The sequence below is a fragment of the Phoxinus phoxinus genome, assembly GCF_949152265.1.
Source record: "Phoxinus phoxinus genome assembly, chromosome: 6".
Classification (NCBI taxonomy): Eukaryota; Metazoa; Chordata; class Actinopteri; order Cypriniformes; family Leuciscidae; genus Phoxinus; species Phoxinus phoxinus.
The window spans coordinates 33,893,255-33,910,595 of record NC_136881.1 but is presented as its reverse complement, the minus strand read 5'-3'; the positions used below and the strand labels follow the sequence as shown (position 1 = coordinate 33,910,595).

General features: G+C 37.3%; 3 protein-coding genes across 11 annotated transcripts; 1 reads left to right on the top strand and 2 right to left on the bottom strand.

The window, feature by feature from the left end:
- Positions 1 to 81: 81 nt before the first annotated feature.
- cbr1 (carbonyl reductase 1) lies at positions 82 to 3,216 on the bottom strand. 2 transcript variants are annotated; one of them, XM_079616654.1, is made up of 4 exons: positions 2,968 to 3,216; positions 2,557 to 2,855; positions 1,367 to 1,474; positions 82 to 1,272 (listed from the first exon to the last, which is right to left on the bottom strand). In XM_079616654.1, the coding sequence occupies exons 2-4, from the start codon at positions 2,840 to 2,842 to the stop codon at positions 836 to 838; spliced, it is 831 nt and encodes a 276-aa protein (XP_079472780.1). In that variant the 5' UTR covers positions 2,843 to 2,855; positions 2,968 to 3,216; the 3' UTR covers positions 82 to 835. The 2 variants fall into 2 exon arrangements, with proteins under 2 accessions (XP_079472780.1, XP_079472781.1); XM_079616655.1 differs by having other exon boundaries at positions 271 to 1,272; positions 2,557 to 2,858; positions 2,974 to 3,009.
- On the top strand, positions 3,215 to 8,453 carry setd4 (SET domain containing 4). 4 transcript variants are annotated; one of them, XM_079616644.1, is made up of 10 exons: positions 3,215 to 3,447; positions 3,537 to 3,632; positions 3,709 to 3,746; positions 4,290 to 4,378; positions 4,524 to 4,953; positions 5,177 to 5,351; positions 5,422 to 5,503; positions 7,382 to 7,462; positions 7,642 to 7,765; positions 7,861 to 8,453. In XM_079616644.1, exons 1-10 carry the CDS (start codon positions 3,369 to 3,371, stop codon positions 7,990 to 7,992), a joined length of 1,326 nt encoding a protein of 441 aa, XP_079472770.1. In that variant the 5' UTR covers positions 3,215 to 3,368; the 3' UTR covers positions 7,993 to 8,453. The 4 variants fall into 4 exon arrangements, with proteins under 4 accessions (XP_079472770.1, XP_079472771.1, XP_079472772.1 ...); XM_079616645.1 differs by having other exon boundaries at positions 3,308 to 3,447; positions 7,645 to 7,765; XM_079616646.1 differs by having other exon boundaries at positions 3,318 to 3,447; positions 3,574 to 3,632.
- A 280-nt stretch (positions 8,454 to 8,733) lies between these two features.
- On the bottom strand, positions 8,734 to 17,321 carry cryzl1 (crystallin, zeta (quinone reductase)-like 1). Of its 5 annotated transcripts, none has more exons than XM_079616651.1 (13): positions 16,963 to 17,321; positions 16,522 to 16,611; positions 16,339 to 16,416; positions 16,069 to 16,141; positions 15,918 to 15,962; positions 15,766 to 15,834; positions 15,542 to 15,675; positions 14,171 to 14,282; positions 13,246 to 13,344; positions 11,194 to 11,306; positions 10,955 to 11,060; positions 9,204 to 9,249; positions 8,734 to 9,014 (listed from the first exon to the last, which is right to left on the bottom strand). In XM_079616651.1, the coding sequence occupies exons 2-13, from the start codon at positions 16,585 to 16,587 to the stop codon at positions 8,915 to 8,917; spliced, it is 1,041 nt and encodes a 346-aa protein (XP_079472777.1). In that variant the 5' UTR covers positions 16,588 to 16,611; positions 16,963 to 17,321; the 3' UTR covers positions 8,734 to 8,914. The 5 variants fall into 5 exon arrangements, with proteins under 5 accessions (XP_079472777.1, XP_079472779.1, XP_079472776.1 ...); XM_079616653.1 differs by having other exon boundaries at positions 16,522 to 16,603; positions 16,963 to 17,069; XM_079616650.1 differs by having other exon boundaries at positions 16,815 to 17,026.
- Positions 17,322 to 17,341: the final 20 nt, after the last annotated feature.

The following is a 17,341-nucleotide window of genomic DNA, read 5'->3' as shown; positions in this document are numbered from 1 at the left end:
ATAATTTCCTGAATACCTTATTTGTTTCTTATAGTTTCTTACCTGTTATGTAATTTTTAATTCTGTTATTTAATTTTAATTGTGTAGGACTACAGATGGAAATTAGCATAGTGCTAAATCTGGTGCAGCCCTCTTTTTAATGTAACTGCACATTGTCCTGATATAAATAAACTAAAGTAAACTTTTTTCCATGGAAACATTTTTCACCTCAACTGGGTGAGAAAGATCATGGATAATGCAAAGTTTCCCAGATTCATGAAATTATAATTTATATGTACAACATTCATCCATTTTAATATAAAAAAAATGACAAGTTACAATCCACTGAGTAAAATGAATTTTTAATTTAGGATTGATTGATGTAGTTGAAATTGTATTTGCATTTTGCACCATTAAATATTTAACATACAGAAGCTGATATTCTAATCTAAACTATTGATCTTACATAAATCCTGCAATATGAATCTTTGAGCACAACATTTTGGTCTGTTCATTTTAACAAAGTTAAAGATGATAATGATGCATTTTCATGTGTTTGCAGCCATGCATTGTATTGTAACAAAATTTTACTTTAAATGGTTTTGGGTAGTCTTTTTGTCTATTCAGTAGAGCTTTAATAAAATGTTAAAGCTTTTTGTGTTTTATTTACAATAATCAGAAATTACACAATGCACATAGTAACTTTGTGTATTTTTTGAGTACCTGATGTCTTGGTTCAGTCCAAAACTTCCTAGAACTAGACTGTCTGAAACTTGAGAGGTTAGTCTGAACGTGTCTGAACTTGACTCCATCTTTTCAACACAAACAAACACAACCTGTTCTCTCTTTCTTGCTCTCACCAGGGCTGCACTTTCTTCTCTGAAACAAACTGCCCATGAGGCTCTTTGGCCCCTGCAGGCAGCAATGCCAAGTACACTGGAGTGATGGCGCCCTCATCTGGAGATTTGGTCGCATTTGGTCCAGCCATGTCAGTCCTGACCCATCCTGGACAGCAGGCATTGCATAGGATCTCATCTCCAGGCCTTTCTTTCATCAGATTTCGGGCTTGGATTCTAGTCAGGGTGGTGAGACCGGTTTTGGAGACCCCATACGCAGTGCTGGGCCAGCCTTTTTCTGAATGAACCCCTTCCTGAGCGTCACGAACGAATCGCTCCATCAGCCCAACCAGTTCTTCCTCTGTGATGTCATCGCTTCGGAAACGGGCCTGGAGGTCTGGACTGCAGCGGCTTAAAGCCACCGAGCCCATTCCGCTGGAGACATTCACTAGCCGACCTAGAAGCAAATAAAAGCATTTGAAGGAAGAGAGGAGAAAAGAAAATCCACCTGACAAGCAGATTTTGCAAGGCATAACTGATGTATGACTTACCTCCTGGTTTGATAATGGGCAAGAACACATTGCACATATCTCTAGTAGCAAAGAAATTGGTCTTCAGTGTCACATCTGCTTGGCTCGCAAAGGGAGTTGTGTCCGCCACTGCCATGAAGAAATCAAACATTGGTTTCTTTACACATAACACAAAAGGTGAAATTGTGGAAACATTTTTAACCCTCTGGTGGTCTTGTCATTTTAAACTAAGACATTTTACATTTTTAATTTTTACTTCATCAAAGGTATAAAACTTGGTGACTGACTTTTATGCGACAAAGATATTAGTAACTTTTACTCTCTACTTGACTTCATTTTTTAATAAGTATATGTACTCTTTACTCCAATACATTTGTGAAAAGAAACGCAATTACTCCTTACATTTTGCATTACGCCCAACTTTTTTTGAGTTTATTTCTGCTACAAAAAATGTAATATATCTTGTGTGTTTTGCTCAGTCAAACTTGTCAAGGAGGCAACATTACATGAAGGTTGAGTGCATTACCTGATCATTGTGAATCGCAGTGTCTCATATATGAGATGAGGACGTGGCTTTTAATTAACATTATTTTATTTATCTGTTATATTGAAGCAAACTTTTTGAAGGATATTGGTTTACTTATGCTCTTTTTGAGCCCTTGAGCTTAACTGAGACTTGAATGTCTATGTTTAAGAGGCTGTTAGGCTGTCAACCTTGATTTATTGCTATATTGAGGTGTTGCGTTTTATTTTGATTTCAGAAAATAAACATGTGATTGCTCTCCTCACAGATCAACTGTTTCTTGTGTTGAAGACTAGTGCATCATTGAGCCTACATTAAAATCCAATTGACCCCCAGTTTCACAGACAAGGCTTAAGCTAGTCCCAGACTAAAATGCACGTTTGAGCTGTTTTAACCGAAAACAACTTGAGCTGAAATATGTCAGTGCCATTGTTTTGTCTCAAGATGCACACCAGTAATGTTTTTTCTAAGGCATGTTTATAAAAGCTACTTAAATGTTTTAATTGAACTAAAGTCTAATCCTGGCTTAATCTAAGCCCTGTCTGTGAAACCAGGCCTAAGACTTTTACTCAAGTCTTATATTGGATTTGGTGACTTGTAACTTGTAAAGAAGTAATTTTCACTGCAAGGTATAGTTTTAGTCAAGTACGTTTCCATCCAGGTACTCTTAACAATTGTCTTTAGTTACTTTTGAAGGCGATCCCAGCGTTGTTGACGAGCACGTCCAGGCCCCCGTACTTCTCTCTGAAGAAGTCCCGTGCGGTGCGGATGCTGTTGGGGTCATTGATGTCCAGCTGATGGAAAAGAGGAGTCAGCCCCTCCTTCTTCAGACTGTCCACCGCTGCGGCTCCAAGACCAGCATCTCGGGCTGTCAGGTACACGTCCCCGACGTACTGTTTGCACATTGCCCGCACGATTGCGAACCCGATGCCTTTATTTGCACCAGTGACCAGAGCTACTTTGCTGTTGCTCATTGCTGTAATGTGTCTGCAATGGAAAATAAACTGAAAATAACTGCATATCCTGTTGCATAACAGAAACAACAGCCCAATTAATAAAATAACGAATTTGAATGCACTTGTTACAACAAAACACGTACCTGCTGTTCTAGACTAGTCCGTCCAGTTTTGTTTTGCCTGTTTTTAGTGTGTCGCTGCTTACTGCGCATGCGCGAAGGAATACGCTTTCATAAGCATCGCAGTTTTGATATCTTTGATATTTATGTCATGTGCATAAAGTTTTACTTGCCGACAGAGCGATGATTATGAGCACTTTCAATTATTTTTTTTTAAGTCAATAATTAATTTTTTTTTTGCATACATACCGTACTCCGATTGGTTCAAACTAAGACAATGACGTAACGAAGACCTACGCACGTGATCCGGCTGTGTTTTGATGGTTTTTGACCATGTGGATGTGTGTTTTGTTTCTAACCGAGGTTTAGAATGACATTACACCCGATACAAGCTTCATGTAGCGCTGTTATGTGGAAACTTTAAGATGAATAAATCTGGGTGCCGTGCTGGGAGAAGAGCGAGGAAAAAAAGACGGAAACAACACGAGTCACATGTCTCCAAAGGTATCCTGTTTCTACGCTGATATATTGTAACTTTGTAGTACAATGTGTATAATGCTTGAATACATTTTTTGTATGTATTTTGGTCCTAGTTACTCTGACTCACGAAGCACAGTTTGTTCTTTTAAGGAGATGGCTGAAAGAAAGAGGATTCACCTCACAGTCTCTCATCCCTGTCAACTTCCATGGCAAGTAACGTTAACCGCTGCAGATAGTTTTCACACTTATGTAGTGATTATGATAACTTATATATATTTTCCTCAGACACTGGAAGAGGGCTTATGGCAACTCAGACTATCAAGGTACTTTTATATACTGCAGGTCAAAAGTTAAAAAAAAAAGTTTTGTTTTTTACTTATGCTCAACAAGGATGCATTTATTTTAACAAAAATATGATTATTATTATTACTACAATTTAAAATGCCTATCTTTTCTGTTGTAATGTATTTTAAAATGTAATTTACTCCTCTGGTAGAATTTTCAGCAACCTTTACTCCAGTATTCAGTCTGCTAATATGGTGCTCATTAACCATTTCTTATTTTTATCACTGTTGTGCTGCTTCATATTTTTTTTAAACCATGAAATACTACCATTCAAAAGTTTTGGCTAAGCACAGTTAAAAAATGAACATTATAACATTAATTATAACGACATTACAAAAGATTTCTGTTTGAAATAAATTAATATATTCATCAAAGAATCTGGAAAGAAACATGTATTCCAGTTCCCACAAAATTTTAAGCAGTAAAAACTGTTTTCAACATTGATAATAATAATAAGAAATGTTAATAATTGGATTCAAATATCTGAAACCACATTGAAAATATATTTGTCACCTTTTCAGGCCAAAGACATGGTGATTTCCTTACCTGAGAAATGCTTACTGACATCCAGCGCAGTTCTGAAGAGTTACATGGGTGACTATATAAAAAGGTATTTTTGGACTGATCGTAATTTCATCCCAAAACCATTTCTATAACATTAATTACATTTTAAACATTTTAAAAAACAAATCCCTTTTTAGGAGGACCATGTAAGATTTTATGTGCACCCAAAAAAAATTTCTTTCTAACTGTAGATGGCATCCTCCCATATCTCCTCTTCTGGCTCTGTGTTGTTTCCTCATTGCTGAGAGACATCGTGGAGATGCATCAGAGTGGAGTCCCTACATTAATATCCTCCCAAAGACCTACACGTGCCCTGTGTACTTGTCTGATGACACCATTGGCCTTTTGCCTATGAGTCTCCAGAAAAAAGCTACAGAGCAGAAAGAACAGTTTCAGGAACTCTGCTGCTCTTCCCTGATGTTTTTTAACTCCCTCCAGCCACTCTTTAATCGGCCCACAGAGGAGTTGTTTACCCAGGATGCAATGCGGTGGGCTTGGTGTAGCGTTAACACGCGTACGGTGTACATGGAGCACGAACGGAGCAACTATCTCTCCAGGGAGAAAGATGTCTATGCACTTGCTCCGTACCTTGACCTGCTGAACCACTGTCCTAATGTCCAAGTAAGAGCATCTAACAGAAATACACTACTGTTCAAAAGTTTGGGGTCAGTAAGATTTTATGTTTTTGAAACGAGTCTCTTATGCTCACCAAGGCTAATACTGTATCATTTACTTTTTAAAAAATCTTACTGACCCCAAACTTTTGAATGGTAGTGCAATTTCTTACGAAACAAAGTTGCATGGCTACAAGTAAGGAGCATTATTGACTTTCCCTGGTGTGCAGGTTGAAGCTGGCTTTAACAAAGACACTCACTGCTACGAGGTTAAAAGTGTCCAAGGCTGTAAGAAGTTCCAGCAAGCATTCATCAATTACGGTCCTCATGATAATCACAGACTGCTTTTGGAGTATGGCTTTGTTGCTCCTGTCAACCCCCACAGCGTAGTATATGTTGATTTAGGTAAGCAACACGCATACTGAAATATTACATTTTCTGAACCTGTATCAATCACTATTTGTTGTTTTTATAGGAACTCTAAAGTTGTGTCTAAATGAAAGAGACAAACCGCTAACACAAAAACTACTCTACCTGAAGGACAATAATTTTTTAAGGTAAGTTATGTCAATAACAATCATGTGACATTTTTGGGTATCATGGTTTCCACAAAACTATTAACCCTTTAAGCGGCACCCCCCCCCCCCCCCCTTTTTTTTTTTATATATATACACAGTGCTATGCATAAGTTTAGACACCCATGCTAAAGTTGACTAAAAAGAGGAATAAAAAATCATCTTTTGGAAATTGAACTTAATGCCTTAATAAAAAAAAATAGGAAAAATCCAACCTTTAAGGACACCAATTTTCTTTGTGAATGAATAATGTATCGTAAATAAATAAATGTTCTTCCTTAAAATACAGGGTGCATAAGTTTGGACACCCCTATGTTAAATTCCCATAGAGGCAGGCAGATTTTTATTTTTAAAGGCCAGTTACTATATGGATCCAGGATACTCTGCATCCTGATAAAGTTCCCTTGGCCTCTGGAATTAAAATATCCCCACATCATCACATATCCTTCACCATACCTAGAGATTGGCATGGAGTACTTTCCATAAGATCATCTCTCAATGCAAATCAAACCAGCTGTTAGGCTAACTGAAATAAAACCATGCCAATCTCTAGGTATGAAGAGATTCATACATCAACATGAAGATACACATTCCGAACTTAAATGGTTGTAATTCAAGAATGTTTTGGAATATAAATATAAGATTGGTCTTTTTTTAAAGACATTTGGCAGATTTTTGTAGAAGTGAAATAAATTAAGAAAGTTAAACAGAAAAAAAGTTTATGTACAGTTTATGAAAATGTACAATGTTAAAAATGTAATTATTCACATTTTATTTAAAATATATATTTTCAAAACCTGGTGGACTCTAAAAATGCAACAAAAAAATCAAAGCCAAAAATCTGAACAAGTTGTGTTTAACATTTTAGGTTGATATCTCAAAAAAATAAGCTTTCAGTAAGTTTATGTTTGGGCGCAGTACCAAACTTTTTCACTAGTTGACATTACTGCCCACATAAGGGATTAAGCACACTTTATTTTAAAGGTCCCCTTCACATGTAACATTTGGTCTTCTAGCAGTTAAAAACAAATCGTAATGCGTTTTGCAGAAGAACATTGTTTTGGTTGTGCTTCGGCTCTGCGTGACTGCGGATGAATATGGTTAACGTACTGCTCTTAAAACATTTACTACTAGGCTTAAGCGATATAACTAGTTTAGGTGGAAAGGATCTCAAGCTGACTCTGAAGACGTTACTGTTGCTATACACTTTAATAGATACGGTACTTCCTTGAAAATAAATTCAAGCACAGCGCTACAACATTATAATTAAATGACCGTTCACAAATATAATGCTTTACAATGAACTCTATTAGAGAGTTACATATTTATCTGTTCAATAAAATACCTTACTCACCCATCGAGTAATAAAAATGGCATCTCGTCGCTTTTACAACAATTCAAATCCCTCAGTTCTCGCCATCTCTGAAAAGCCAATCTAATGTTGATGATTCTCATTTTATTTCGATGTGTCACATTCTCTTTTTGCAAGCAGATGCTCTGTTCTGTTGTTTTTATAACGGGTGATTCACTAGAGGTTCAATATTTATCGTGCTTCGTGTCCAGCTGTCTTGCTTGTCGAGACAACTAACCGTTGCCATTCTCTTAATAAACATTTTTTTGAATAGCTTGCAAGGAATACAGCATAAAAAGGCCACATTATTGCTCTTACAGTTTGTTGTATAACTGTGTAATGTTGCAGTTCTTGAAGAGTGTTAATTTCAAACTCATGATCTTGGGGACATTTTGCAGTTCTAAACAATTCTGTTGTCATTATGTGTTCATTATGACAGTGGGCAGTTCTTACAAAACAGTAAATTTATAGAACAGAAAATTAATTTCCCATATGTTCTCTCTCTTCAGAAACTTGACATTTGGGATGGATGGCCCTTCCTGGCGACTGATGACTGCACTGAGACTGCTGTCCTTGACACCTGAGCAATAGTGAGAAGTTATATGAGTGGACATTTGACTGTGTGTGTGTGTGTGTGTGTATGTGTGTGTGTGTGTGTGTGTGATAATGCAAAATACATGCCTCAGTCTTGTCATTGTCATTGCTTTTACTTGCATACATTTTATTTCATGACAATTATTTGAATACATTCAAATGCTGTTGTCTGCAGTAGTAGTTGGAAGAGTGTCCTCTTGGGGGCAGCAGTGAGCCAGGATAGGGAAGAGTGGTGCATTCAGTCTGCCCTGAAGCTTTGCAATAACCTCACTGACGGCAATGTCAAAGCACTAGAGAGGGTGAGTCTAATTATAATCCATTCATTCTCAATGCTGCCTGTGTCTAATTAAAGATATGAAACCACTTACAGCCCAAGTCTTTCCATTTTTTACAGCTATCGCAGCTCAAACAGGGTGCAAACCTGTCTCGCCTTGAACAACTGTGTGTGGTGGAGAGCCTGAGACTAGAGGAGCAAAGGATTCTGGAACACACACAAGTGGTTCTTCAAAACCTCCTGAGACAATAGTCACTGTGGTAACAGTAGGGCATTCCTCATGCTGTCACTGCCAGGATTTTAAACGCAAGCCAAGACTGATTACAGGGCCAACAGATCCAGTTAACCATTGTACTACCGCCCTTAACCCAATCACCTCCAATGCTACGGGAAATATGGAGTCCTAAATACTTGAAAGAATAGTTCACCCAAAAACGAAATGCTCAAACCTGTATGTCTTCCTTTTTCTTCTTCTGTGGAACTCGAAAGGAAACATTTTTGAGAATGTTCATGCTGCTCTTTTCTACCGTTGTAGTTATCTTCATTTTGTCCGAAAAGAACAATGCTCACTTTCACTGCATGGAAATGATCTGCGTGAACATATTAGTAACATGTAGCAAGTAGAACTTTTTAGGAACTTTTTTTTCCTATGAGACAATTTTGATAATAATGGTGGACAGGAAGACAAGGGGACATTTAGGACAATGAGATCTTAACAAATACCAATCTTCTATTGAAAGCAAATGAGCTGCATGCTGAGTTTTTGATAGAAGACCACTGATAATCAAATGCATACCTCTGAACAATGATGCCGGATTCTGGGTCAGCGTTATCTCTCCTGTTCCACACAAAGCTGCCCATATTAATGGGCAAGAGAAATGGGATCAGATGGTGGCGTTAATAATCCATTGGGAATGCTTGAGAAGGGGAGAATCGCATCTAAAGTATGTCATAACTAGGCCAAAGTTCCTAGCCAAAATATTTCACGAAATACCAATTTCAAATGTTTATTATATAGTTTTTGCTTTGTGATGCATCTATTGTTTTGGTAAAAAAAAAAAGAGTTTGATTTCCATTTGAAGAATTTTAATGTGTTTACAATTAAAAGTGCAACTGACAACATGAGATTAATAACAACAACGACTACAATTTACAAAATTATGGAAAAACATCTTCAAAGCTTAACAACTATTCTCTTCCTTGTTTGCTTTCTCTGCACCATCTCCATGGAGACCGTGGCTTCATATAAAGGCACAGGTTGCTCCAACTGCGGCCTGCGCAGAGACAACAGTCAAATTCAACACCATTCACAATGACAAAGATGATTTCACACTTTTCCTCTCTGCATTACAGACACAGTCCACATGCATTCAGTTTTAAGTTCATAATTTCTCCTCCTGTACAGACTCTCATTCACACAACCTTTTGCTCCTTTCACACACTCGTTTATTCCTCATTCTCACCTGAAAGTGCCTGTGCTTAGTTTATCCATCACGTCTTTCAAGATATCTGAGAGAGAGCAGACTAAAGGCGAATAACCCAGTTACAGACCGGAAACCATGGCCTTGTGTGTTGTTGAAAAGATCGTTCCAGTAGCCTGAGGACTCTGGGAGAAAACCCTCAGGTCTCAAATATATCAAATATGCACACTGAGGAACCCAATGACCTTATTGCAACGTATAGCGATTTCAAAAACAATTCTGATACAATCTAGTCAGATCTCTTTTCTTCATTCCACTTGAGAGTAAAACATTAGTGGTTTATCTCAAGAATAAAGATAATTATTCTTTAGAAAAAAAATATATTTACAAAAGAAAATGCATACAAGTTACTTTGGATAAAAAGCATTTGTTAAATACATAAACTACACTATAGATCGAGCTGGATCTCTTAAACATAGGCTGCATTTACATTACATGGTTCAAGTGACCCAATACCAATTTTTCCCTCCCATGTGGCACAGATCGGATATGACCCACGGACGTGTAAGGAAAAAAGCACGTGGATTCCAATATTCTCTGACCGATTTTAGGCCTCAGTCATATAAATTTGGGGATTTGGTTCTATCATGTAAGCAGACAGATCGGATGTTCCCTTTAATGTGAGTCGTACGTCATTGAAAGCAAAAATTTGTATTATCTTTTCATGCGTCCATTGCAAATCGCACGTTTTTACTTCCTTTTCTGCCTTTCTGCCAGTTTTTCCGGGTCAGTACATCTACCTTGGGCTTTTTCACCAAGTGTACGAATAGTGTAAATGCAGATATCGGATATGGGAATCTTTTAAAAGATGATGTAAGCTGGTCTTAAAAAAAATGGATATAGTCAGCGAATCGGAATTGACCCTTCGCAGAGAGCTTGATTGACAGGTGATCTGACCAATCATACTTCGCCATCCGCTATTTTGTCCGACAAAGCAGTCAGGAGAGTTAGTAAATTAACATGGGAGGATTTGAACTTGAAAAACGGAGTGTACTGACGTCTTTCCACGGTTAAAACAACATTCCTTCTTATGTTCATTCATGTTTATTTGATGCTATAAATGAACTAGAAGGAAGAGATGATCGGTTCACGAGCAGCTTTAACTGAGGCTCTACAGCGATCTGTCAGACACATTAAAGAGCCACAAAACGGTATTTATTGTTAAAATTTCTTCTACAGACCAGGTTACTTTTCGGTTACTTTTGATATTGAACATATTAGCGTAAACAAAGTCTCACCTTTCAAATTTGGTATTTAAAAAAAAAGAGATTTATACAATAAATACCGTTTTGTGGCTCTTTAATGTGTCTGACAGATCGCTAGAGCCTCAGTTAAAGCTGCTCGTGAGCCGATCATCTCTTCCTTCTAATTAATTTATAGCATCAAATTAACATGAATGAACATAAGAAGGAATGTTGTTTTAACAGCGGAAAGACGTCAGTGCACTCTGTTTCTCAAATTCAAATCCTCCCATGTTAATCTACTAACTCTCCTGACTGCTTTGTCTGACAAAATGGCGGATGGCCAAGTATGATTGGTCAGATCACCTGTCAATCAAGCTCCCTGCGAAGGGTCAATTGGGCATCAAGACCTGCAGTGTAAATGCGGCCATAGAATATTTGACTTTTCAAGGCTGATAAACAAAGCGGAGGCCTGAATGCTTTGTGATATAACTGGGCCAATCAGGAGGCAGTGTTCAGTTACAGATTAATTAAGTTTGTAGTAAAAGATACGAAGATATCGGCCCTGCTTGGCACGGGATGTTGTCCACACCTCGTCATTAAGGAACGAGAGAGACGCTGCCTTCAGGAAGAGAATGTGGCTGTCAGGAGGATCCAGCTTGGAAAAGAGGATAATAATGATGTTGTTAAGTGTATCTAAACCTGCTGCGAGTCAATCAATATTTGATGTATAAAATGAAGACAAAATGCTGAATGTTAAAGTATATTGAAGAGAACAGGGAGCTACTAACCTGTAAGTGTTGTTCTGTGGTGACCCAATGACCTCCAACTGAAAGAAGGGTAAGGAGGTCATGTTTGTGTGGGCGATGAATCTGCGTTTCTGCCTCCTCCTCATAGAGTCTCACTGTTCAAGAAAGGCTCAAAATCATACACTGCTAATTGAAACTGAACTATGTGAAAATTAAGATGACATTGAAAATGTAAAAGGTTTGAGGGTCACGTAAGATTATTTTGACAGAAAATTAATGCTTTTCTTAAGCAAGGACAGGACACATTAAATTGAGGAAAAGTGATACTGAAGTCAACAAAAAAAAAATCTATTTCAAATAAATGCTGTTCTTTTGAACTTTCTATCAATCAAAGTATTCTGTAAAGTGCATCACAGTATCCACAAAAATATCAAGCACAACTGTTTTCAACCTAATACTGAATAATAATAACAATAAATGTTTCTTGAGCACCAAAAGAGCTTTTTAAAATAATTTGTGAAGGATCATGTGACACTAAAGACTGGAGCAAAAAAATCAGCTTTGCCGTGAAATAAATAAATAACATTTCAAAATATATAAATTGTAATAAATGTTGGATAACAGTTGATTATGAATTTTTCTGATAAAACAACTTCTGAAAACTCCCCAGAAGTTGAATATGTTAAAGGCTGGTTGAATGCATTGAGTGTAACGGATAATGATAAAACAGAAATGTTAATGTAACACGCAAAGTTGAGATTTTTATGGACGATCTTGTAGTTGAACACCTCCAGAGGGACCACGCAAAGAGAGTTCACAACACGGAGAGAAAGGCGCTGGCAAAGATCTTCCACTAAGGCTCAACCCCCTCGTGACGAACCGACTTGAAAAATTATCAGACAAGTTGAACGATTAAATAAGAAGATAATAGAGATTGAATACTAGCCTGGGAAAACCCAGACCACTTCCGGCAAATTTAGATTTGCTCTGTAAGTGGGTCTGGCAAAGAGCCCATTGAAACCCATTTCCAATCCGCCGAAATCGCGGCACCAATCAGAAACGTTTTACACGATGACGACAGAGCAGAGACGGTGACGCAGATTTTGTACATTACAGAGATGGATGCCGCCGTGGAACATCACAACATCACTCGTTCGAATCAGCTATCGCGTCTGTTTCAAGCGATTTAAAATGGTCATTTTCGTTAGCACAAACAGAGAATTGCTGAGAGTCTCGAGATGTTTCTCCGTCGCTCTGCATACGTCATGTCATTCATCGCTCTGATTGGTTTTAGATCTTTCCGACGTCCGTTGGTGACGCCCCTGTGGAAATGAATTGTCTATGGAGCTTTGCCAGACCCTTACTCAGTTACAACTGAGAGGGTCTGGGTTTTCCCAGGCTAATTGAATACAGTTTTATGGTTGAAAATGAAATAAAATGTTCAAATGAAGATGTGTTGAATTTACAGGGCAAGCTCAAACTACTTAAAGCTTAGTTTGAGCTTGGCTTATGCTATTGTTAATAAGTATATGTGTCTAGCTATAGGTACATGACATGTTTAAGGGTGTTAAAACCAAGTTTTTGATAACTTCGAGCATCTCTTACTTCAGAGATAGAAAAGGCGTGAGGTCAAAGGGGTTGCAACAGGGGAACTTTATATAGATAATTTGAAAATGTGCTTTCGCAAGTTTATGTTAATGAAGGGACTAAGAAAAATCCCAAGCATTACCTTGTAAGGGAATTAACTACTAAGATGACAGCCCATAGATAGAAAGCGGCCCAAAAAAAGTAAAAAGCCTCGAAAGGGTTTTTTCGGGGCCGCAATTCGGGTGAAGACTTTGACATGTTTATGTTATTTTTGCTTTTGGAATTTTTGTTGCCTTTAGAATTTGTGTCTTTGTATTATTCTATTTTTTTCACAATATTACTGTTTTTACTGTGTTTTTTTTTTTACCAAAGAAATGCTGCCTTGTTGAGCATAGACTTGAAAAAAATGGTAGTGCAAAATAAATTACATTTTGCAACACAATTAAACCCAGATATGAGAAGACTACGTTGAAATGGTTAGAAATGTCATATAAAGTAGCCGTAAACCTCCTGAATCAATGATGATGTCCACTCCAAGACCTCCAGTTTCTTCAAGGCACGAGTCCACCAAGTTCTCCTTTGAGTCCCACACTCTGATCACTCGAGCTGAAGGAAGAGATATACATTTCAGTACTGATGCTAAAATAAATAATCTAATGAATATCAACGAAGCATTTAAAATACTTGTACATGGTGTCAATTAAAGAATATGTTAGTGTGAATAGATATATACCTATAGAAGAGATTTCTGCCATACGCAACTTACCCAAAAGTGATTCCTGCACACCTTGAGCAAGTGCAAAAAGCAGGAAGAAACAATATGAAGAAAGTCACATGGCAAAGAAAGACAAAGAGATGCTCAAGGTAGAAGTGAGAAGATAAAGAGAGGCACTTTCAGAAAAGGTTTGACAATCAATGTGAGTGAGTTTAAAGAAAGAAAAATCTAGGACAAATGAAATCTGTTTTGATTTCCAGAGGAACAAAGAAGAAAGGAAGAGGTTTGAATCGTTGAACTGCCAGCATTACAGCACATCTTTGAAATATGAGAACATGCCCTCAGCAACAATCAAAACGTACAGATTCCTACATTTGATTAGACTTTGGTCGATTCGAGACTTCTCGCTTTGACATAAAATGTGATGATGGTTTTCATATGCTCACGAAATGAGAACACATCTAACACTGTAAATACAAGAGAACTGATAACTTCAAGAGAGATAACAACTAGAGATTAAAAAAAGATTTGGCCCCATTTCACTCCCCAGGCTGACATTTCAGTTTGTCTGGTGTTTATCAGGGATTTCAGAACAACGTCAAAACTTCCAGTGAAGCGGTAAGTCAAACCAAGCTTGGACTCCCTCCTAAACTGACACTTCATTGAGAAAATATCTTGGCTGTCATTCCTCTCCACAATGCACACTTCAGTACCCACCCACACTCGGTCGGAGCTCTTCCAAAAACTTCTGGTCGTCCGGAGACAAAGCTGTGGCCAAGACTTTCACACCGTGATAGTGGGCGAGCTGAATGGCCAGAACTCCAAAGGGCTGCATGCACACAAAACAGGAAGTACGATAATTATTTTTGACATCGAATGCAGGGCGCCAAACAATGGTTATAGATCTGCTGTGCAGATTCTGATAGGAGAAGACCACTAAATGATATCCTTTTTTTTAATCAATATATGCCAAAATTGACTCGTTTCAACATCTTTCAGAATCGTTCAAAAGTTTGGGGTCAGTAAGATATATATTTTTAAATAAATTAATACTTTTATTCAGTAAGGACACATTAAATTATTCAAAAGTGACAGTAAAGACATTTAGGCCCAGTTCACAGACAGGGCTTAGATTAGGCCAGGATTAGGCCTTATGTTTAAATAGGAAAACATAAACTGGTGTGCATCTTGAGACAAAACAATGGCACTGACATATTTTAAGATATGTTAGTGCAAGTTACTTTCAGTTAAAACAGCTCCAACATGCATTTTAGTCTGGGACTATCTTAAAGCTTGTCTGTGAAGCCATGGGTTACAGTGTTACGAAAGATTTCTATTTCAAATAAATGCTGTTCTTTGAGACGTTATATAAATCAAAGAATGCATCACAGTTTCCAAAATATTTTAAGCAGCACAACTGTTTTCAACATTGATAATAGTAAGAAATGTTTCTTAAGCAGCAAATCAGCATATCAGAATGATTTCTGAAGGATCATGTCACACTGAAGACTGGAGTAATGATGCTGAAAATTCAGCTGACATCACAGGAATAAATTATTATTTTAAAATATATTACAACAGAAAATAGTTATTTTAAATGGTAATAATATGTCACAATATAACTGGTTTTTTAGGGATGGGCAACGATTAATCGCATCAAAAATAAAAGTTTGTGTTTAAATAATATATGTTTGCACTGGAAACATAAGAAAGTTTCTTATGTTTGATTCCTATTTCCTATTCCTATTCTTATGTTTGATTCCTTATATATATAAGAACTATTTTATAGTATATATAACTATAAATATTTTCTATATAAATAACAAAATTTTCTTAAATATATACATGCATGTGTGTGTATTTATATATACAAAATAATTATACACAGTACACATACATATATGATAACACACATTTTTTTTTGGATGCGATTAATCGTGATTAATCGTTGCCCATCCCTACTGTTTTTATTGTATTTTTTAATCAAATAAGTGCAGCCTTGGTGAGAAACTTAGAAACTTCCGACCCCAAACTTATACTGAAACTAATAGGAATCATCAGGAAGGTGGCCTCTGCACAGATACCTACACCAGCCCCGTCCAAAACTAGCACAGTCTGACCCGCAGCCATCCGAGCCAGAGTATGGAGAGCAGTGTAGGCCCGGAGACCGTCTTTAATGACCGCTGCTGCTTCAAACCAGCTCACTTTCTCAGGCTTCTGAACTGTTAGCACATGGAAAACAAAAAAGTACATTGTCAGAAATCAGTGTGTCTTTAAGGAACTAGGTAGGATTGCAATGCGAACAACAATACCTAAATTATATTCATCAATAAGCACTACGGAACAAAGGCCAGACTGCTCAGCATCCAGAGGGAGAATTCCTGAGAAGACATGCAAATGTTTATTTGATTACATACATATAGAGCAGACTCTAATAAAAAAGAGAGTCTAATAAAGTTCTTACCAACAACCTCATCATCTGGCTGGAAAAACGTCACTTTGGGTCCAACTGGAAAAGGATATGCATGGCATTAGATTTATCAGTCAGGTTTATTTGGTTAGTAATCAGCAGTAAAAGGTTATGGCGTCAAATACACAAGAAGTCATGCAGTCACCTTGTAGAACAACCCCAGTGATCTCCCTTCCAACTGGGACATGCTCGCTCTCAAGCCTGAGGTCCTCGTACAGCTGAAAAACAGATTAAGAGATGGATGCAAATATTCATAAAAATAAAATGTAGTCTGTGAAATGAGGGCTAAATAATGACCATCATGTTTTGTAAACATTTTGAAGTGTGAGCCTCCAGACGCTGTTCTGCAGGTCAATCACATTAAATCACTAGACGTCGTTCAAGATCTTGTAGACATGGTGAAACATCAAATTACCTTAAAATCCACCGGACTAAGTGCACAGATTTTCACTTGAACTTTGACCTGATGGCTGCCAATGTTAGTGGGTGCATTCTATGAAAAAAAGCAAAGGACGTCAGACAATTTCAAATGCCTTATTACAGATTTGTTTAGAAAAACTTTGGATAAGTAAATCCATGCATTTTCAGGCCCTCTCACCGTCTCCTGTAAGACAAACTTCACATCACCCTGGTCTCCACTTGGTTTGCAGTAAAGTCCCTTCATGGCAATTCTAGCTGTTCTGGAATACTAATAACACAATCAATAAAAATAATAGAATAAGAATAACACAAGCAATAACAACAAGCTGATTGAAATGCTGTATTAAACATATCATTGTAATAATACAGAACGATCTCAACAGAAATTCATCACATTTATTGCATGTGCAATCTCTTTTGCACTTGAACTGTGCAAGTTAAATATGAAACAATCCAATGTATGCAGAATACCTTACTCTTGGTTACTAGCTGTTTCTTTTCCTTTGCATAACCCTTTATGTCTCGCGTCAAATTAAAGCATCAAATTGGTGATATGATGTCTGCTTATGTTACGCTATATAATATTTTTGCAGGAAAGAGTATTATAGAAGCTACTAACATGTAGTTGACTGCGGTAGTGTTTTGTTCATTTCCTTCACGTGACTCGTGGCACGTGACCTAGTGGAGTAGAAGTATAAACACAGAGAAAGGAAACGCAAACAGATCCGATGTATGAGGGATTATGTTAGATAAGCGCATATTTGAACTAAATAAATGTCCTCAGAAAATCTACAACATATAGGCCGACGTAACGTTACTCTAAATAAAATCAATGTAGCAGTTTATTTTTAAATCAATAAATAATGTAATAAATCAGCAATGTCTGATTCGTCCACGAATCGTAATTTATCTGTTGAATCGATTCGCGAATCGGTTCACAAGGCGGTTCCTAAGTCAAGTTTCGGACCGATTCGTAACAACAAACCGACAACTAACTG